Below are 23,246 nucleotides of genomic sequence, written 5' to 3' on the forward strand. Positions count from 1 at the left end.
CTGTTTGTGCATCAAGTCAGGAATAAGTTCAGTGATATAATCCTGTCAGGGTTTATGTGTTCATGCACACTGTTGATCCTCATCTTTGCCTTTCTGCATTAGCAGCATTTCCCTGCCCTCGGCCATATGGCGGGGCGTCCCACCCGGGCAATAATGTGCATGTGTGCGAGTGTTTACTCTGTTTCCTCCAGTAGCAGGTGGCTAAGGGGATAATCCAGGTAAAGCCACTGTGGAGTGGAGATGGAGCGATGAACTGAAGAAGCGGGGGAGGGTAAATAGACGGAGTAAGCGTCCTATGCATGGACAACCGGGGCTAATTCCGGCCAGCTAATCCCGGTCTCTGTCGCCTTCCCCCTTCTTCCTGCTTGCTATCCCCACACCCATGGTTGCGAGCAACCGGTGACCAGGTAGACGTAACTGCTTCCTGAGCGGGACGAGGGCGAGAAACGAGGCTGCTTTTGTGCATAACTAACGCACCTGTGTGAGCCTCATTGGAGGATGTAGCATCGTACCTCCAAAGAAGCACAAGGATACTCGCCACCATGGGAGAAGCTCAGAAGGTACGTGCACCGATCCAATGTATACAATGAAACTTTTTCTTCATATTAGTTTAAATTTGTGAAAAAAAGACCTGACTGGTGTACTTGTTCGATACTGTTACTATCACAATTTAAAGCAACAGTGTTTGTGTGTGCAGTCTTTAATCACATTACATAGTGCACCATTATATGAATGGAGGCCCGGTTCTAAATGAAGCCTCAGATTAGGTTTTACAGAACAGGGATCAGACGTGTGTCAGGGGAGCTTTGACCTCAAATCATCCCAACTTTTAACTTAATTTGGTTTTATTCTGGTGTTTTGACACAGCAATGCATTCATTTGACAAACATGTTTTAATTGTCTTTTTCACTACATCTTCCTGAGAACCAGCATCCTCTGTAGTGGACATTTGCGTTTTGCATAAAAGGGCCCTTTTCTTTTTCTTTTTTTTTACCAAAATGTGTATTAAAAAACCCAAAACCATAAATAAAAACAGAATACAATGATTTCCAAATTATTTTCAACCTATATTCAATGGAATATTAACATTCGAACTGGAAAACTTTATTTTTTGCAAATATTAGTGTCACGTTCAAACACAGGACATCTATTAAACAAGACAAAAGGCAAGGAATCAAACAGAGACAGAATTCAATTTGGACTCAATATTGAGGAGAGACATGGCCACTGCACTCTCTGCACAGTCCTGCACCACGCTCTGACGAAGAAGGTTTTCGTCTACTCCTTTATTCAGATGTTCAATGTTCACGCACCAACATATGTCACAGCAGGATTGGGAGGTATTTAAAACAGTCATTGTTTTCGGTCGCTTTGAAGTCCAAGAAGAGGATTTCTCGGGCTTGGGCTCTTCCTGGATCCAGCTGGGGCAGGTGTTGGAGGACAATGGATAACCCCTCCCGTCTCCTGACCACAGTGACTTTAAGAGGGCAGCGGGTCATAAACAGCGTTGACCTCGGTCACCAAACAGTTGGAAGAGAGTTTGTGAAATACTTCAGAGAGAGTTCGTTTAACACTTCAAAGAGAGTTCCTCTGGGAGTTGAGCAGATCCTGCCATCTGTCCGTGTTGAAATCACAGTGGAGTTTTACGAGCCTTCTTCCTCTTGTTAGGCCTCGAAAGACAGCATTCATAATACGTTTCTTTTGTGATAACTTACAAACAATTATTCCAACAATTAGCTCATTTGGAATTTGATGCCTGCAACATGTTTCAAAAAAAGCTGGCACAAGTGACAACAAAACTGAGAAAGTTGAGGAATGCTCATCAAACACTTAATTTCTCAACGAGCTATTGCAAGGAATTTAAGGTCTGTAATATCAAAAGATTCAGAGAATCTGGAGAAATCACCAAAAACCAACCAACCAACAGGCTTGCATCACCACATGGACTCAGGAGCACTTCAGAAAACCACTGTCAGTAACTACAGTTTGTTGCTACAGCTGTAAGTGCAAGTTAAATCTCTACTATGCAAAGCGAAAGCCATTTATCAACAACACCCAGAAACGCCACCGGCTTCGCTGGGCCTGAGCTCATCTAAGATGGACTGATGCAAAGTGAAAAAGTGTTCTGTGGTCCGACGAGTCCACATTCCAAATTGTTTTTGGAAACTGTGGACGTCATGTCTTCCGGACCAAAAAGGAAAAGAACCATCCGGACTTTTATAGGTGCAAAGTTGAAAAGCCAGCATGTGTGATGGTATGGGGGTGTATTAGTGCCCAAGACATGGGTAACTTACACATCTGTGAAGGCGCCATTAATGCTGAAAGGTACATACAGGTTTTGGAGCAACATATGTTGCTATCCAAGCAACGTCTTTTTCATGGACGCCCCTGCTTATTTCAGCAAGACAACGCCAAGCCACATTCTGCACGTATTACAACAGCGTGGCTTCATAGTAAAAGAGTGCGGGTACTAGACTGGCCTGCCTGTAGTCCAGACCTGTCTCCCATTGAAAATGTGTGGCGCATTATGAAGCCTAAAATAGCACAACGGAGACCCCCGGACTGTTGAACAACTTAAGCTGTACATCAAGCAAGAATGGGAAGGAATTCCACTTGAAAAACTTCAAAAATGTGTCTCCTCAGTTCCCAAACGTTTACTGAGTGTTGTTAAAAGGAAAGGCCATGTAACACAGTGGTGATCATGCCCTTTCCCAACTACTTTGGCACGTGTTGCTGCCATTAAATTCTAAGTTAATGATTATTTGCACAGAAAAAAACAAGTTTCTCATTTCGAACATTCTTTGCAGCATACTTGCCAACCCTCCCGGATTTTCCGGGAGACTCCCGAAATTCAGCGCCTCTCCCGAAAACCTCCCGGGACAAATTTTCTCCCGAAAATCTCCCGAAATTCAGGCGGAGCTGGAGGCCACGCCCCCTCCAGCTCCATGCGGACCTGAGTGACGTGTTGACAGCCTGTTCACCACATTGCCGTAAACAGCATGTTGTGACACTTTTAAACAGGACAATACTGCCATCTACTGTACATGCATATGTGACCCACCCATAATGTGTCACCTTTTTGTGTTGATTTATTTATTTTATTTTGTGGTTTGAATTCGTTTTTGGAGCTGTCATTACACATTTATCAGTATTCACATTGGTCAGTAGGGGGCAGTAGGGCGTTTCTTCCCAATTGAATGATATCACCTGCAGACCGGAAGTGTCTTGTCATTCTGATGAGCGCGACCAGTCTGTGAACAATTGAAACGTCCCGTGTGCTTTTTCCTCCTGTATAACAGGTTAGTTTTGGTGAACCAACTCACTGAATAATATCCATGTGATCTTTATAAGTTTAAGTACACATTCTGATGGTGGAGCCTAACTCTAAAGTGTTTGTGAGTTGTAGTTTGTATTTGTGAATGAATCTAATGCACAGCTGCAGTAATCAATACAAAAAAGGCGACGTGAGTGCGCAATGTTTATATAGGAACTTCTGATCCTAATTCAGACTCCCAAATTAGAGCTCCCGTTTTCTTATTGATTTTATAATGTATATTTGTATAATGTGTGTGTTCTGAAATAGTGACAGAGAATAGAACAAGGATGGACAATTCAACCCTTAACTCAATGAGTAGATGAGTGTTATGTGTGTGTATATGTGTAAATAAATGAACACTGAAATTCAAGTATTTCTTTATATATATATATATATATATATATATATATATATATATAAATATTTTATTACATATATATGTAATAAAATATATATATATATATATATATATATATATATATATATATATATATATATAGCTACAATTCACTGAAAGTCAAGTATTTCTTATATATATATATATATATATATCGTAACCACGCCCCCAACCACGCCCCCCGCCCCACCCCCGACCAAGCCCCCCACCCCAACCCCCCACCTCCCGAAATCGGAGGTCTCAAGGTTGGCAAGTATGCTTTGCAGTCTATTTAATTGAATAAAAGTTGAAAAGGATTTGCAAATCATTGTATTCTGTTTTTATTTACGAATTACACAAGGTGCCAACTTCACTGGTTTTGGGTTTTGTAAAAGATATAGACCAAAAAAAACAAATGTCCACTGCAGACTACACTGGTTCTCAGGGGGCGTGATGTCATCTTTTGGTCATCCCTACCAAACGAAACTGTGATGACTGACTGACACACAGTCCTCCATGCAGGGCTTACTCTCCGTCATTGAGAAACTGAAGGGCTCCAGCGAGCAGGAAGTCAGAATAGTTCTTCTGGGTTTGGACAATGCCGGTAAGACCACCCTACTGAAGAGCCTGGCCTCTGAGGACGTCAACACCATCACACCTACACAGGTGATGTGACAAACACAATATGATGATCATTAGGGGGGAGACATGCACTAATATTTGATAGATGCTTCAGTTTGACAAGTTGCTTTCACTATGAATGAGGGAGACATCCATCCTTACACAAGTCACTGAGGCTTCTTTACAGATGTGTAACTATGGTAACGTCACACTGGACTAAACTGTTTTATTTACCTTTTTTCAATTGGACACCTGATGTCTATGTATGTGTCTATTAGAGATGCGCGGTTTGCGGGCACAACCGCGGAGTCCGCGGATTATCCGCGGATCGGGCGGATGAAATTTTAAAAAATTAGATTTTATCCGCGGGTCGGGTCGGGCGGTTGAAATAAAAAAAAAAAAGATTTTAAATAGATTCAGGCGGGTGGCAGTTAAACCAATTGGGAAATGCATTAAAACCAAAACAAACAGGCTAAAGAACAGCTTCTTCCCCAGGGCCATAACCATCCTGAACGGACTGCCCCATTGTCCCTCATAACTGCCTTCTCTTCGGTGCAATAACCCATTCCACCAACCACCCTGTTTTTTTTTTTTTTTCATGTATATATTCATTTCACACCATATTCATTGCACTTCTACATTTTTTATATTTTTTTTAATATTTTTATATATTTGCACATTGTTTTTCTAGCATGCACACATCGCACTGTATGGAATGGCCTCAATCTCGTTACCTTGCGTAATGACAATAAAGCTGATTCTGATTCTGATTCTGAAATATAAATACATAGTTAAATGTTGTTACCCACATACGAAAAACGAGCAGGCACCTGCAGCATATGCCACAACAGAAGAAGAAAAAAAAAAGAGATGGACACTTTTACGGAGCGGAGAAGGGACGCCTCGCCGGGGTCCGGGACCGAGGCCCCTTCCCCCGAGAGGGCCCCACCGGGAGCCGTAGCTGAGGCGATCCGCGAGAAGGGCCCGACGCACGTCCAGGGTCACCACCGCGCCCACCGCACCGACACCCCGCCTCGTCCGCCTTCGCCGCGGCCGGCGTCACGCGCAGCAGGTAAGCAGCTTACCTGCCCGCCACCCCCGTGGCCGGGGGCTCGTAACAGGGGTCACTCCGCGCGCTCCGCCCGCGCAGCTTACCTGCCCGCCACCCCTGTTGCCGGGGGCGCGTAACAGGGGTCACTCCGCGCGCAGTGCGCTCACGAAAGGGGTGGGGCTCACCCTGGTTGATATAGACAGCAGGACGGTGGCCATGGAAGTCGGAACCCGCTAAGGAGTGTGCAACAACCTACCTGCAGAATCAACTAGCCCTGAAAATGGATGGCGCTGGAGCGTCGGGCCCATACCCGGCCGTCGCCGGCAGCGAGACGCGCTTGGAGGTGCGCTCAGCGCGGCTCCCATATGATTGCGCACTGGTGTGCGTCTGGGCCGTGACAGCGTGGCACGCGAATGTCTGTGCTGCATTGGATCAGTCTCCTTTCTTTAACAGGCAAAAGCTTTATAACCTCACTAATGCCTTGCATCATCTATATTAGATATATAACAACGGGCGGGTGCGGGCGGATGCGGTTGATTAAATGTTAGATCGGGTGGATGGCGGATGGTTGACGACTTTCTGATGCGGTTGCGGGTGAAATAATTGCCTATCCGCGCATCTCTAGTGTCTATGTTTGTCTGGCTGTCCATACATCCATCCATATCTATTAGGGAAGAGAATCTCTCAGGTCATGATTCAATTTGATTCCCATATTTGGGGTGACGATTTGCTTCAAAATTGATTCTCGTTTCAACACGATTCCCAATTCAAACCGATTTTTGGATTATTTATTAATTGGTATGAAAATTATAATAAAACTAGGAATATTTTAGTCATTAAATAATATAGCGATTATTTTGTTCAATTAATCGAGAAATCGGGAAAACACAGTTTATAGCACAGGTGTCAAACTCAGGGCCCGGGGGCCAGATGTGGCCCGCCACTTGGCCCTCGAAAGCCTGCAAATAATATGCATACCTGCCAACTACTCCGGTTTTCCCGTAATTAGTACGGTTTTCATCAACCTATTCTGGGTTACGGTTGCAGTGATAAAAAATACGGTTTTTCATTAATTAAAAAAATATCTTTTTTTAAAAAGTTTTATTCACGAAATCGCGTAACAACAATGACATTCGACCTGCTTCCCGTAACTTCCTATCGAGCCATTCCGCGAGGCTATTTATAGCACCGCTGCCAAGCACGAGGCACCTGTTGCCATTGTTTCCAAACGAGCGAACGATCATGGAATCAGCCGGAGAAAAATCGCATACGAGTCTTAAACCGAAAAGAAAACTGCAGTCATTCCGTGAAGAATATTCAAAAGCCTATCCGGGAATAATTATCCGTTCCAAAAAGGGTGAAAACTACGCGAATTGCACCTTGTGCAGACAAGATTTTTCGATCGGACACGGAGGAATTAGCGATGTAAAAGACCACGTTGGGACAAAAAAACACAAGTCTAATGCCGTTGCTAGCGATACAAGTGGAAAACTTTCAACGTTTTTCGGATTTTAGCCACAAAAAGGTAATGACACCAATGTTATCTATTGGAATTGTTTAGTACTGTTATACTGTTAAGTGTTTCTACTATTTATGCTTTCAAGTCCAAGTTGAAGAAATCTTGTTAAATGTTGACAGCATAACTACCAAAATACAGAAGTATGTCCTTAATATTTTTGCAGTGCTATTTCTGTTGAAAAGTTCAAATGATTACATTAGAGATGTGATGTGCCACTTTTCAAGTGTCTGATGGCTTAAATTCATTTTCATTAATTTTTCATATTTTGAATTCTTTTGAAAGGCTTACAAAAAAAACTACATTTGAATTGTAATTCCATGCCATTGACAGGATTATTAATTTTAATGAAGTTAGCTTACCATGTTTACAGTATGATAATTGTGATAGAAATGTGAATTTTAGGCACAGAATATTTTATACAATTGAACAAGGCAGTAGATTATACAAGCTTGGACAGAAAGTTAATAATGACACCAATTTTTTTTTTTATGGAATTGTTTAGTACTGTTTTACCATTTGTTTACTGTAAAAAGTGTTTATACTTTCAATTAACAAATTGAAGTCTTGTGAAAGGTTGACAGGATAACTGGCATTAACTGTCAAAATAATTTCAAACTATTGAAGTTAGCTTACAGAATAAACATGTCAATCAACCCATATGATTTTTGCTGTAATATTTTTGTTTTGAAAAGTCACTGTGACTGATAAAAAAGTGATGGTTTTAGCAACATTTTAACCTGTCTGAATGCTAATAATCATTTTGCGTCGCGGGGCGAAGCCTGAACCCCCCACCAGGACTTTGTCCTGGACCTACCGGGGCCTGCGGCCCCTGGACCCTGGCTACTAGGTTTTTCTGATTTCAAAAGTTGGCAGGTATGAGAATTGATTCTCGTTTCAACACGATTCCCAATTCAAACCGATTTTTGGATTATTTATTAATTGGTATTAAATTACAATAAAACTAGGAATATTTTAGTCATTAAATAAAATAGCGATTATTTTGTTCAATTAATCGAGAAATCGGGAAAACACAGTTTATAGCGCAGGTGTCAAACTCAGGGCCCGGGGGCCAGATGTGGCCCGCCACTTGGCCCTCGAAAGCCTGCAAATAATATGTATCAATAAAGTACTGTAAATTTCTTAAAAAATAGATGTACTCCATGTAATTGCAAATTATGTTAACTTAAATATTGTTTAATTATGCAAAAATATATTATCAAACATTCAGACCATTTTTTAAATAGAAATAAATATCTATAATAATCATTTAAAAGCGAGTTATCCATCAAATTGTAGGTGGGTGTATTTTTTACCCTTTGCGTTCATATTTCGCTGTTTGTTGCATTTTTGTTGCGTTTCACTTGATTGTAAAATATGTCGATCGAGAGGGGTTGTGACGTTCATATATTGCAGTGACGTGCAGTCACTAGAGGCAGGTGAGGTGGGGCCTCACCTGCCATCATGGAAAGAAAAAAAATGTAAAAAGAAAAAAAAAATTTAAATTGTTATATGTATCCAGTGATTATACTATAAAGTTATTTTCCATTCAACTTCACCAGTTTTAGATTATTTTTATTCAAAATCGCTGAATTTTCACATTTGCCGTTCAAATACTGAGAAGAGACGGTGCGGGGATCAGCAGCCAGTTGAGGCACGTCACTCAGTGCCTCAACATGGATTGCGGACTCGGCTAACTGCTGGCCTGCTGTGCAGTGAGACCGTATTGCTATATGAATTATATTATACATTTCCATAGTTTAGTTAGCTGAGGTATATAATGTATAGTGTATTTTGTCAACAACTGTATGTGTGTAAAGTATTTCTTGTGCTGAGCGATCATAAAACGGCTGCAAAAGACGCACTGGCTGAGGCTCCAGTAACCCCGCCTCCTGCACCCCCGCCGTAGAATTGTTATATCAACTAAAGCCCACACTTAAACTTTCCACGTGCAAGATTGAATCTATTTAAAAAAATTATTTCATAAGAAGCCAAAAAGTGCAAAAACAATAATGTTCGTGTTGGAGGAGTTGTGAATGACTGCAGGGACACAACATTAGGTACACCTGCAGACTGCAGGTGTATCTAATTCACAACTCCTCCAACACGAACATTATTGTTTTTGCACTTTTTGGCTTCTTATTAAATAACTTTTGTAACCTATTTTCATGGGCTTTGCTCTTTGTGATGTTAAGTTCCTGTTATGCGCTGTTATACAGTATATGCCTTGAGCTCTTATTTTGAAGGCGCTAAGAGCGGAAGTGATGTCACGTTGCAGAGGTTTTTGAAAGAAGGTAAATAAAGTGGTCCTCGTGTAAACTGGAGCCTCCGTGTTTGTTATTTTGTAGTTTCATACAGTATAGGCGACATTTATAAACCCTCGGTTACACTTTTTTAAATAGATTCAATCTTGCACGTGGAAAGCTTAAGGGAGGGCTTTAGTTGCGGCGCATGGACTTAATTTGTAAGTAAAGGTAAGACCATAATAACGTTTTTTTTTATTAAATGTGCTTTTTTGTGTGTTACAGTTTGTATGTGTAAAGTTAAAGTTAAGTTAAAGTAGCAATGATTGTCACACACACACTAGGTGTAATAAAATGTGTCCTCTGCATTTGACCCATCCCCTGGTTCACCCCCTGGGAGGTGAGGGGAGCTGTGGGCAGCAGCGGCGCCGCGCCTGGGAATCATTTTTGGTGATTTAACCCCCAATTCCAACCCTTGATGCTGAGTGCCAAGCAGGGAAGAATGCTGGTATGAGCTTTTAAACATAACCCGTTAACTGCTGCCAATCAAATGGTGAATAAGATACTCTTTAGGGTTCATACAGGTAAAAGCCAGTAAATTAGAATATTTTGAAAAACTTGATTTATTTCAGTAATTGCATTCAAAAAGTGTAACTTGTACATTATATTTATTCATTGCACACAGACTGATGCATTCAAATGTTTATTTCATTCAATTTTGATGATTTGAAGTGGCAACAAATGAAAATCCAAAATTCCGTGTGTCACAAAATTAGAATATTACTTAAGGCTAATACAAAAAAGGGATTTTTAGAAATGTTGGCCAACTGAAAAGTATGAAAATGAAAAATATGAGCATGTACAATACTCAATACTTGGTTGGAGCTCCTTTTGCCTCAATTACTGCGTTAATGCGGCGTGGCATGGAGTCGATGAGTTTCTGGCACTGCTCAGGTGTTATGAGAGCCCAGGTTGCTCTGATAGTGGCCTTCAACTCTTCTGCGTTTTTGGGTCTGGCATTCTGCATCTTCCTTTTCACAATACCCCACAGATTTTCTATGGGGCTAAGGTCAGGGGAGTTGGCGGGCCAATTTAGAACAGAAATACCATGGTCCGTAAACCAGGCACGGGTAGATTTTGCGCTGTGTGCAGGCGCCAAGTCCTGTTGGAACTTGAAATCTCCATCTCCATAGAGCAGGTCAGCAGCAGGAAGCATGAAGTGCTCTAAAACTTGCTGGTAGACGGCTGCGTTGACCCTGGATCTCAGGAAACAGAGTGGACCGACACCAGCAGATGACATGGCACCCCAAACCATCACTGATGGTGGAAACCTTACACTAGACTTCAGGCAACGTGGATCCTGTGCCTCTCCTGTCTTCCTCCAGACTCTGGGACCTCGATTTCCAAAGGAAATGCAAAATTTGCATGGTTGGGTGATGGTTTGGGGTGCCATGTCATCTGCTGGTGTCGGTCCACTCTGTTTCCTGAGATCCAGGGTCAACGCAGCCGTCTACCAGCAGGTTTTAGAGCACTTCATGCTTCCTGCTGCTGACCTGCTCTATGGAGATGGAGATTTCAAGTTCCAACAGGACTTGGCGCCTGCACACAGCGCAAAATCTACCCGTGCCTGGTTTACGGACCATGGTATTTCTGTTCTAAATTGGCCCGCCAACTCCCCTGACCTTAGCCCCATAGAAAATCTGTGGGGTATTGTGAAAAGGAAGATGCAGAATGCCAGACCCAAAAACGCAGAAGAGTTGAAGGCCACTATCAGAGCAACCTGGGCTCTCATAACACCTGAGCAGTGCCAGAAACTCATCGACTCCATGCCACGCCGCATTAACGCAGTAATTGAGGCAAAAGGAGCTCCAACCAAGTATTGAGTATTGTACATGCTCATATTTTTCATTTTCATACTTTTCAGTTGGCCAACATTTCTAAAAATCCCTTTTTTGTATTAGCCTTAAGTAATATTCCAATTTTGTGACACACGGAATTTTGGATTTTCATTTGTTGCCATTTCAAATCATCAAAATTAAATGAAATAAACATTTGAATGCATTAGTCTGTGTGCAATGAATAAATATAATGTACAAGTTACACCTTTTGAATGCAATTACTGAAATAAATCAAGTTTTTCAAAATATTCTAATTTATTGGCTTTTACCTGTATGTTTGTAAATCTGACTGTGATGAAGTCAGTGCCTCACCAGCCATCAACCTCACCGCACGTCACTGATATATTGTCAATAATCAGGGTTTTATCGTTCATTTTTAATATAGTGAATCCCACATTCTTTATTTTCATGTACATTCTGGGCGTCTCATTCAGTAAACAAAAATGTAAATGTCGTTCCGTTTTTTAAGGCGGTCTGTCATAACGTTTTTCGCATTCAATCAGACATTATTATGAGTTTTTGTATTAATGTTCCTAAAAATCAGATATACCGGCCCCCAGACACATTTTTTTTCTAAATTTGGCCCCCCAAGTCAAAATGATTGCCAAGGCCTCATCTATCCACTAAACATTAGCCAAACGTGTGGTTTCAACATGCAAATATTACTAGTTTTCTGTTACAGTACAACATCAAAAAAATCAACAATCCAAATGAAACCTGATTTACAAACACACAGATTGGAGTTGATCCTTGTCGTCTGATCCTGGGATGTGTTCATTAGCTGTTAGACGGCCCCGGTGACAAGTGTTGTTATGAAAAACGGCAGTAGATTAACACAGTGACCGTACTCTTTAATCCCTTCCTGCACGTTGTTACTCTGCTGCTGACACACACACAGAGATGTTGTGATGATGATTTTTAGGGCCCGCCATGGCCCATTGCAAAAGGACTCCCACAGGGAGTCCTTATGCAATGGGACATAAGGACCTATTGTTATTCTAAGGTTTTATTATTCTTTATTATTATTAGGGCCCGCAGTGGCCCATTGCAAAAGGACTCCCACAGGGAGTCCTTATGCAATGGGACATAAGGACCTATTGTTATTCTAAGGTTTTATTATTATTAGGGCCCGCCATGGCCCATTGCAAAAGGACTCCCACAGGGAGTCCTTATGCAATGGGACATAAGGACCTATTGTTATTCGTTCGTTTTATTATTCTTTCTTATTATTATTATTCTTCCGCCGCCTCTTTGAACACTAATTTGACCCACTCAACATGCTTCAAAACTCACCATATTTGACACACTCATCAGGACCTGCGAAAATTGTCTTTTGATAAAAAAACCGAACCCCAAAAATCAAAATTGCGCTCTAGCGCCCCCTAGGAAAAAAAAAAAACAGACTGCCTGTAACTCCCACTAGGAAGGTCGGAAAAATATGAAACAAAAACCTCTATGTAGGTCTGACTTAGACCTAGTTCTCATAATTGTATGTCTTCGGGCTAAAATCAACAGGAAGTTGGCAATTCCCCCTTCAAGACAAAAAAGTACTAAAAACTGTCACTTTTGCCTCTTTGAGCTGTAATTTCACCCCCTTAACATGCTTCAAAACTCTCCAAACTTTACACACACATCAGGACTGGCTAAAACTGTGATCTAATGAAAAAACCTAACCCCAAATCTAAAAATTGTGCTCTACAGCAATTTTTTACTAAAACTGACAAAAAACTGATCCTCGGCAGAAAAAAACTACTAAACTGCCTGTAACTCCCACTGGGAAGGTCGGAGAGACATGAAACAAAAACCTCTATGTAGGTCTCACTTAGACCTACATTTCATAAATTGACAACCCCCCGCAAAAATCTACAGGATGTTTGCTATTCCCCCTTCAAAAAATAATTTTTGTAACAACCGGTCACCTTCCTTCAAAAACGAACTCCTCTGAGCGCGTTTGTCGTTTCGCCTTCAAAATAACACAGGACAGACATTGAACCCTTGTGAATACAACAACAGAAGCCTTTTTTAATTAAGTGCTCCGGTTTTGATTTTATGACCCTTCAAAGACCCGCTGCACTCATGCTGCTGCGGTGCTGTTTCTGTAAGATGGCTGCTCAAAAGCAGGAAGCACCAGCGTGCCCACACAATGCAGACAAGGTAGGTACACTAGACAAAAGTCTTGGGACACTTCAGACTACAAGTAGACAAAAGTATTGGGACACTTAGGACTAGCACCTGCCAAATACGCGGGCCCGAACAACGCTGCTTGCAGCTTTAATTATTATTATTATTCTTCCGCAGCTTTGCGCACTACTTTGACCCCCTTAACATGCTTCAAAACTCACCAAATTTTACACACACATCAGTAATTTACGGCAAAACTTTTTATCAAAAAACCAAACCTCAAAACTCAAGATTGCGCTCTAGCGCCCCCTAGGAAAAAAAAAAAACAGACTGCCTGTAACTCCCACTAGGAAGGTCGGAGAGACATGAAACAAAAACCTCTATGTAGGTCTGACTTAGACCTAGTTCTCATAATTGTATGTCTTCGGGCTAAAATCTACAGGAAGTTGGCAATTCCCCCTTCAAGACAAAAAAGTACTAAAAACAGTCACTTTTGACTCTTTGAGCTGTATTTTGACCCCCTTAACATGCTTCAAAACTCACCGAACTGAACACACACATCAGGACTGGCAAAAATTGCCATCTAATAAAGAAACCGAACCCCAAATCCAAAAATTGCGCTCTACAGCAATTTTTGAATAAAACTGATAAAAAACTGCTCCTCGGAAGAAAACAACTACAAAACTGCCTGTTACTACCACTGGGAAGGTCGGACAGACATGAAACAAATACCTCTATGTAGGTCTTACTTAGACCTACATTTCATAAATTCACAACCCCCAGCAAAAATCTACAGGATGTTTGCTATTCCCCCTTCAAAACAATTTTTTTGGAAAAACCGGTCACCTTCCTTCAAAAACTATCTCCTCTGAGCGCGTTTGTCCTTTCGGCTTCAAACTAACACAGGAGAGAGATTAAACCCTTGTGCATAGATTAACAGAAGCGTTTTGTGATACCTGCTCCGGTTTTGATTTTATGACCCTTCAAAGACCCGCTGCACTGATGCTCCTGCGGTGCTGTTTTTCTAAGATGGCTGCTCAAAAGCAGGAAGCACCAACGTGCCCACACAATGCAGACAAGGTAGGTACACTAGACAAAAGTCTTGGGACACTTAGGACTAGCACCTGCCAAATACGCGGGCCCGTCCAACGCTGCTTGCAGCTTTAATTATTATTATTATTATTATTCCGCCGCCTCTTTGAACACTAATTTGACCCACTCAACATGCTTCAAAACTCACCATATTTGACACACTCATCAGGACCTGCGAAAATTGTCTTTTGATAAAAAAAACGAACCCCAAAAATCAAAATTGCGCTCTAGCCCCCCCTAGGAAAAAAAAAAAACAGACTGCCTGTAACTCCCACTAGGAAGGTCGGAGAGACATGAAACCAAAACCTCTATGTAGGTCTGACTTAGACCTAGTTCAAAATAATTGTATGTCTTCGGGCTAAAATCACCAGGAAGTTGGCAATTCCCCCTTCAAGACAAAAAAGTACTAAAAACAGTCACTTTTGCCTCTTTGCGCTGTAATTTGACCCCCTTAACATGCTTCAAAACTCACCGAACTGAACACACACATCAGGACTGGCAAAAACTGTGCTGTAATAAAAAAACCTAACCCCAAATTCTAAAATTGCACTCTACAGCAATTTTTCAATAAAACTGATAAAAAACTGCTCCTCGGAAGACATACACTACAAAAATGCCTGTAACTCCCACTGGGAAGGTCGGAGAGACATGAAACAAAAATCTCTATGTAGGTCTCACTTAGACCTACATTTCATAAATTGACAACCCCCAGCAAAAATCAACAGGAAGTTTTCTATTCCCCCTTCAATACAACATTTTTGTTAAAACCGGTCACCTTCCTTCAAAATCTATCTCCTCTGAGTGCGTTTGTCGTTTCGCCTTCAAAATAACACAGGAGAGCTATTAAACCCTTGTGCATAGAATAACAGAACCGTTTTGTGATACCTGCTCCGGTTTTGATTTTATGACCCTTCAAAGACCCGCTGCACTGATGCTCCTGCGGTGCTGTTTTTTCAAGATGGCTGCTTAAAAGCAATAAGCACTAACGTGCCCACACTATGCAGACTAGGTAGGTACACTAGACAAAAGTCTTGGGACACTTCAGACTAAAACTACACAAAAGTATTGGGACACTTAGGACTAGCACCTGCCAAATACGCGGGCCCGTCCAACGCTGCTTGCAGCTTTAATTATTATTATTATTATTATTCCGCCGCCTCTTTGAACACTAATTTGACCCACTCAACATGCTTCAAAACTCACCATATTTGACACACTCATCAGGACCTGCGAAAATTGTCTTTTGATAAAAATTGCGCTCTAGCGCCCCCTAGGAAAAAAAAAAAACAGACTGCCTGTAACTCCCACTAGGAAGGTCGGAGAGACATGAAACAAAAACCTCTATGTAGGTCTGACTTAGACCTAGTTCTCATAATTGTATGTCTTCGGGCTAAAATCACCAGGAAGTTGGCAATTCCCCCTTCAAGACAAAAAAGTACTAAAAACAGTCACTTTTGCCTCTTTGAGCTGTAATTTGACCCCCTTAACATGCTTCAAAACTCACCAAACTTAACACACACATCAGGACTGGCTAAAACTGTGATCTATTGAAAAAACCTAACCCCAAATCTAAAAATTGTGCTCTACAGCAATTTTTTAATAAAACGAACAAAAAACTGCTCCTCGGAAGAAAAAAATTACAAAACTGCCTGTAACTCCCACTGGGAAGGTCGGAGAGACATGAAACAAAAACCTCTCCGTAGGTCTCACTTAGACCTACATTTCATAAATTGACAACCCCCAGCAAAAATATACAGGAAGTTTGCTATTCCCCCTTCAACACAACATTTATGTAAAAACACGTCTCTTTTCTTCAAACATTATCTCCTCTGAGCGCGTTTGTTGTTTTGGCTTCAAACTAACACAGGAGAGAGATTGAACCCTTCTGATTAAAAGTTGGTGAAAGAGTTGTGATACCTGCTCCGGTTTTGATTTTATGACCCTTCTAAGACCCGCTGCACTGATGCTCCTGCGGTGCTGTTTTTTTAATATGGCTGCTTAAAAGCAGGAAGCACCAACGTGCCCACACAATGCAGACAAGGTAGGTACACTAGACAAAAGTCTTGGGACACTTCAGACTAAAAGTAGACAAAAGTATTGGGACACTTAGGACTAGCTCCTGCCAATTACGCGGGCCCGACCAACGCTGCTTGCAGCTTTAATTTTGATTTGTTTCCTTGTCAGGGTTTCAACATAAAAAGTGTGGCGTCTCACGGCATGAAACTCAATGTGTGGGATATTGGCGGGCAAAGGAAGATCAGAACTTTCTGGAAAAAGTATCTGGAGAACACAGATCTGTTGGTAAGTAACGTTAATGTATTGTGAATAAAATACACTTTTTTGCAGTCTGATTAAAGATGCAGAGACAAATAAAGGATTTGTTGCTCTCTTTCAGATTTATGTCATTGACAGTGCAGACAAAAAGCGATTTGAGGAAACAGGACTGGTGAGTTTGTGTAGTATTTTGAAATTACGGCGCACAATTTGGGGAATGGTTCCGAAAAATGTAACAAAAAACTTCAAACCGTCTGTAATGAAGCATATTTTGTAAACTGATGAGGCCACAAATATAATTGTAGCTTTATGTCACATTTGCATTTTCACACAACTATGATACAGCAAAGCCTCAGAGGGGAACTGCACTTTTTGGGGGGAATTTTGCTTATCATTCACAATCATTATAAGATACTTGACGATAGATGTTGTTTGTTTTTTTCTCTTTGCATTCTCAATATTAAATACATGTGATCAAAAGTTTGCTTAGAGCTTGGAGCCTATGGCATACCTGCCAACTACTCCGGTTTTCCCGTAATTAGTACGGTTTTCATCAACCTATTCCGGGTTACGGTTGCAGTGATAAAAAATACGGTTTTTCATTAATTAAAAAAAAAAATTTTTTAAACGTTTTATTCACGAAATCGCGTAACAACAATGACAATCGACACTGCTTCCCCTAACTTCCTATCGAGCCATTCCGAATGCCATGCGCGAGGCTATTTATAGCACCGCTGCCAAGCACGAGGCCATTGTTTCCAAACGAGCGAACGATCATGGAATCAGCCGGAGAAAAATCGCATACGAGTCTTAAACCGAAAAGAAAACTGCAGTCATTCCGTGAAGAATATTCAAAAGCCTATCCGGGAATAATTATCCGTTCCAAAAAGGGTGAAAACTACGCGAATTGCACCTTGTGCAGACAAGATTTTTCGATCGGACACTGAGGAATTAGCGATGTAAAAGACCACGTTGTGACCAAAAAAACACAAGTCTAATGCCGTTGCTAGCGATACAAGTGGAAAACTTTCAACGTTTTTCGTCGCCCAAACAGATTCTTTGGATGTGATAAATGCCGAAGTTTTATTTACGGAGGCAATAATTGAGCAAACAAAAAGGTAATGACACCAATGTTATCTATTGGAATTGTTTAGTACTGTTATACTGTTAAAAGTGTTTATACTATTTATGCTTTCAAGTCCAAGTTGAAGAAATCTTGTTAAATGTTGACAGCATAACTACCAAAATACAGAAATATGTCCTTAATATTTTTGCAGTGCTATTTCTGTTGAAAAGTTCAAATGATTACATTAGAGATGTGATGTGCCACTTTTCAAGTGTCTGATGGCTTAAATTCATTTTCATTAATTTTTCATATTTTGAATTCTTTTGAAAGGCTTACAAAAAAACTACATTTGAATTGTAATTCCATGCTATTGACAGGACTATTAATTTTAATGAAGTTAGCTTACCATGTTTACAGTATGATAATTGTGATAGAAATGTGAATTTTAGGCACAGAATATTTTTTACAATTGAACAAGGCAGTAGATTATACAAGCTTGGACAGAAAGTTAATAATGACACCAATTTTTTTTTTTATGGAATTGTTTAGTACTGTTTTACCATTTGTTTACTGTAAAAAGTGTTTATACTGTTTATACTTTCAATTAACAAATTGAAGTCTTGTGAAAGGTTGACAGGATAACTGGCATTAACTGTCAAAATAATTTCAAACTATTGAAGTTAGCTAACAGAATAAACATGTCAATCAACCCATATGATTTTTGCTGTAATATTTTTGTTTTGAAAAGTCACTGTGACTGATAGAAAAGTGATGGTTTTAGCAACATTTTAACCTGTCTGAATGCTAATAATCATTTTGCGTCGGGGGGCGAAGGAACCCCCCACCAGGACTTTGTCCTGGACCTACCGGGGCCTGCGGCTCTTGGACCCTGGCTACTAGGTTTTTCTGATTTCAAAAGTTGGCAGGTATGCTATGGGAGTCATGCAATATCGCCTGTACCTGCTTGGCACTCAGCATCAAGGGTTGGAATTGGTATTAAATCACCAAAAAAGATTCCCGGGCGCGGCCACCGCTGCTGCCCACTGCTCCCCTCACCTCCCGGGGGGTGATCAAGGGTGATGGGTCAAATGCAGAGAATAATTTCACCACACCTAGTGTGTGTGTGACTATCATTGCTACTTTAACTTTTTAACTTTATAGAGCCCTTAAAAATACATCCACACACCTCCATTAGGTTTTGTATACATGATGTAAGTATATATGTAATGTAGTAACGGGCACATTTATAATACCATTTAAAATTCACATATTTATAAATAGTTTGTCTTTGTTAGCGCTTATAATAACAATATCATTAATACTTGGTTGATATTCAAGTCACAAAATGTAAATGGATTATTGTTGGCTCTTCTTGAATGGTTATTTATTGGATTTTATGGGCGAAATGGAGGACCTCCCTTTTTTTTAAATGCCATCCATCCATCCATCTTCTTCCGCTTATCCGAGGTCGGGTCGCGGGGGCAGCAGCCTAAGCAGGGAAGCCCAGACTTCCCTCTCCCCAGCCACTTCGTCCAGCTCTTCCCAGGGGACCCCGAGGCGTTCCCAGGCCAGCCGGGAGACATAGTCTTCCCAACGTGTCCTGGGTCTTCCCCGTGGCCTCCTACCGGTCGGACGTGCCCTAAACACCTCCCTAGGGAGGCGTTCGGGTGGCATCCTGACCAGATGCCCGAACCACCTCATCTGGCTCCTCTCGATGTGGAGGAGCAGCGGCTTTACTTTGAGCTCCCCCCGGATGGCAGAGCTTCTCACCCTATCTCTAAGGGAGAGAGAGCCCCGCCACTCGGCGGAGGAAACTCATTTCGGCCGCTTGTACCCGTGATCTTGTCCTTTCGGTCATGACCCAAAGCTCATGACCATAGGTGAGGATGGGAACGTAGATCGACCGGTAAATCGAGAGCTTTGCCTTCCGGCTCAGCTCCTTCTTCACCACAACGGATCGATACAGCGTCCACATTACTGAAGACGCCGCACCGATCCGCCTGTCGATCTCACGATCCACTCTTCCCTCACTCGTGAACAAGACTCCGAGGTACTTGAACTCCTCCACTTGGGGCAGGGTCTCCTCCCCAACCCGGAGATGGCACTCCACCCTTTTCTGAGCGAGAACCATGGACTCGGACTTGGAGGTGCTGATTCTCATCCCAGTCGCTTCACACTCGGCTGCGAACCGATCCAGTGAGAGCTGAAGATCCTGGCCAGATGAAGCCAACAGGACCACATCATCTGCAAAAAGCAGAGACCTAATCCTGCAGCCACCAAACCAGATCCCCTCAACGCCTTGACTGCGCCTAGAAATTCTGTCCATAAAAGTTATGAACAGAATCGGTGACAAAGGGCAGCCTTGGCGGAGTCCAACCCTCACTGGAAACGTGTCCGACTTACTGCCGGCAATGCGGACCAAGCTCTGGCACTGATCATACAGGGAGCGAACTGCCACAATCAGACAGTCTGATACCCCATACTCTCTGAGCACTCCCCACAGGACTTCCCGAGGGACACGGTCGAATGCCTTCTCCAAGTCCACAAAGCACATGTAGACTGGTTGGGCAAACTCCCATGCACCCTCAAGGACCCTGCCGAGAGTATAGAGCTGGTCCACAGTTCCACGACCAGGACGAAAACCACACTGTTCCTCCTGAATCCGAGGTTCGACTATCCGGCGTAGCCTCCTCTCCAGTACACCTGAATAGACCTTACCGGGAAGGCTGAGGAGTGTGATCCCACGATAGTTAGAGCACACCCTCCGGTTCCCCTTCTTAAAGAGAGGAACCACCACCCCGGTCTGCCAATCCAGAGGTACCGCCCCCGATGTCCACGCGACATCGGGGGCATTTTTTTTTAAATGTTTATTCACAAATTAGAATGCATTTTTTTTAAATCCATCCGTCGTCATGTCTTTCATAATGATTGTAAACAATAGACAGAATCCAAAAAAAAAAGTGCAGTTCCCCTTTAAAACGTATTTAAATTGACTTACACACAACAGCGTGTAGACGAACTACAGAAAAGTCTATTTGTTATCACATTTGTCATCGTTTTTATTTTTCTGAACAACATCACAATATAAAGTTAAAGGCAAGCATAATTCACATAAACTAGAGCGGTAAAGCATTGGGAGTCACTTTTTTGAGGTACTTGTATACAACCTAACGAGATTCCTGAGCTGTACTGAATGTTTGAAAGAGCTCTTAGAATGATAGAGTGCAGTTTATACACCAGTTTAGTGAGTAATAATATATCGTAGTTAATAATAGGAGAGTGTTGCTCAGATGGTAGAGCGGCTGTGCCAGCATTTTGAATGTGACGTATAATGCCAAACTCTTTTGGGTATTATGCAGGTATAGCAAAAGCGCTATATAAATACTGACCATATACCATTTCAAGACCGCCCGGAAGAGGGATGGTGTAAATATATGAGCATTTAAAAGCACAAACAAGCACGACAGACTAGTCTGTAAGAGACTTGTTTAAAGAATGACCTTGCAGATTAACTTTGCAGGCCCTTGTTCTCTCCATGTCGGTGTTTACCGAAAACCCACACATACTGATCAATACCTACTTTTTGACCCACACCACCAACTAGAACACAAAGTGGGCGTTATCAGAACCCTACAACACAGAGCTAATAATGTTCCTAGCAGCCCACAGGCCAAAGAGAAAGAGCATAGGCATTTGAGTGAAGCCCTCAAAACCTGTGGGTACCACAGATGGTCGTTTGTGAAAGGTGCATCCAGTTCCAGAAATAACAAGAACAGAGTGAACAGACACAAACATATTGTCATTCCATATGTATCAGGTCTATCTGAGGAACTCAGAATAATTTTTAACCAGTACACTTCAAACCAGGCAACACCCTGAGACAGAGACTAGTGCATCCTAAAGACCGGACACCCCACACCAACAAAAACAATCTGGTGTATGCTATTCAGTGTCATGATTCATATATTCGGGAACAAAACAACCACTAAGCAGACGTATGGCACAGCATAGACGGGCGAACTCTTGAGGCCAAGACTCAGCTGTCTACCTGCACCTCAGGGAGAAACAGCACTCCTTTCAGAACAAAAATGTCCAAATTCTGAACAGGGAGGACGGATGGTATGGAATAGAAGTGAAGGAAACCATCTATGGCAAGGTTGAAAAACCATCCCTGAACATATCTCCCACATACAACACTGTCCTTTCAACCATTCCTAAAATAATCTGCAATTTAGCCTCCCAACAAATACCAGGAGTTAGAAACATTCTGGTCACAGATGCTCCTTAGTGCCATTTGTTTACAACTGAATGGAGTGCTAACATGGGTGACTCCTACTGTTTTGGACAGTTATTGGATATCACAGCGATTGTTCTGCCAAACAATACCTCATTGCTAACGAGGGGAAATTACACTTCAACTGTCGTTGGCATTGACAGTTAGGATTGCTTGTTTGCATCTCAACAATTGTTTTTCTCACTACGATAGGGCGAAACCAAAATAAAAGACATGTGTGTTCTTGTCCCTCATACTGATTGTGAACGATTGGCAAAATTCCCCAAAAAAGTGCAGTTCCCCTTTAAAGGAGATAAAGTAAAAGTCCACTCTGCAAGGTAAATGCAGTACATTATTATTACATTACATTGCATTACTATAAAACTACTGTAATGGTTTGTAGTACATTTTAATGTATTGTTTTTATACAATCAATTTCAATGGGCGATGACTTGAGATACAAGTGTTTTGAATTAAGAGCTCCGTCAAACCAATTAAGTTCGTAGGTTAAGGTACAACTGTATATGCACTTTAATTGTCTTTTGCATGTAAAATTTTAATTATTCTCTATACAGTGTTTTATGTTAACAAGTTTGGGTATCCTGAATGGATTCATTGGATTTATATTATTTGTTAAGGGGTCATCTCAGGGCATTCAATCGATCGCAACTAGACTGTTTGGTTTGTCTTGGAAGACATTTCGCCGCTCATCCGAGTAGACTTCATCAGTTTGTGCTTATAGACTTAGATTGGTCAGATCTAGTCCAGCAGCTGGTACTCCAAAAAACCAGGAGGGTGTTGCTGGGCAAGGATGGTTTCGCCCTGCCGTAGTGAGAAAAACAAACTTTTTAATGCAAACGAGCAATCCTAACTGTCAAAGCCAACGACAGTCGTTGAAATGTAAATTCCCCTCGTTAGCGTTGAGGTATGGTGTGGCAGAACGATCGCTGTGGATCGACTACTACCAGTCCAAAATAGTCTGAATTCCTTGCGTAAGCATTCCATTCAGTTGTAAACAAATGGCACAAATGTTTCTAACTCCTGTTATTTGTGTTGCACGCGAGCAGTCTTTCTCTCAAGGAATAAAACACACTGGTCAATCCCAAGTTCTTTTGAAGTCCTATAATATTACAATTCTGTCCATGTGGTCAAAAACATTGTTTGACTTACAGACTTCATTACAAACTCCTATTGCAGATTTTACAAAAGGCTCTGCTTACCTTGATTTCTGTTTTGGCGCCAGGTGAGTCTGTCCAGAAGAGTACAAGAAACGTGCAATCCTCAACGTGTCATCCCGAACAAGCCCCCAAATTGTTGCGCGCGACTAGTCTTCCTTTCAGGGAATAAAACACACTGGTCAATCCCAAGTTCTTTTGGATGACATATATGTTGAGTAAAA

General features: G+C 41.6%; 1 protein-coding gene across 2 annotated transcripts in view; it reads left to right on the forward strand.

Annotated features, from left to right (window-relative positions):
- The first annotated feature begins 251 nt into the window (after positions 1-251).
- Positions 252-23,246, forward strand: part of arl3l1 (ADP ribosylation factor like GTPase 3, like 1) — a 34,970-nt gene continuing 11,975 nt past the window's right edge. Inside the window, exons 1-4 of one of the 2 annotated variants that reach the window (XM_061930236.2) lie at positions 252-560; positions 4,203-4,358; positions 16,419-16,535; positions 16,630-16,680. In XM_061930236.2, coding sequence (XP_061786220.2) covers positions 543-560; positions 4,203-4,358; positions 16,419-16,535; positions 16,630-16,680 — 342 coding nt within the window. In that variant the 5' untranslated portion in view covers positions 252-542. The remainder of the gene's footprint in view (positions 561-4,202; positions 4,359-16,418; positions 16,536-16,629; positions 16,681-23,246) is intronic. The other variant, XM_061930237.2, reaches the window with a different exon arrangement.

This window comes from Nerophis lumbriciformis, linkage group LG36 (genome assembly GCF_033978685.3).
Source record: "Nerophis lumbriciformis linkage group LG36, RoL_Nlum_v2.1, whole genome shotgun sequence".
In the NCBI taxonomy this organism is placed as follows: Eukaryota; Metazoa; Chordata; class Actinopteri; order Syngnathiformes; family Syngnathidae; genus Nerophis; species Nerophis lumbriciformis.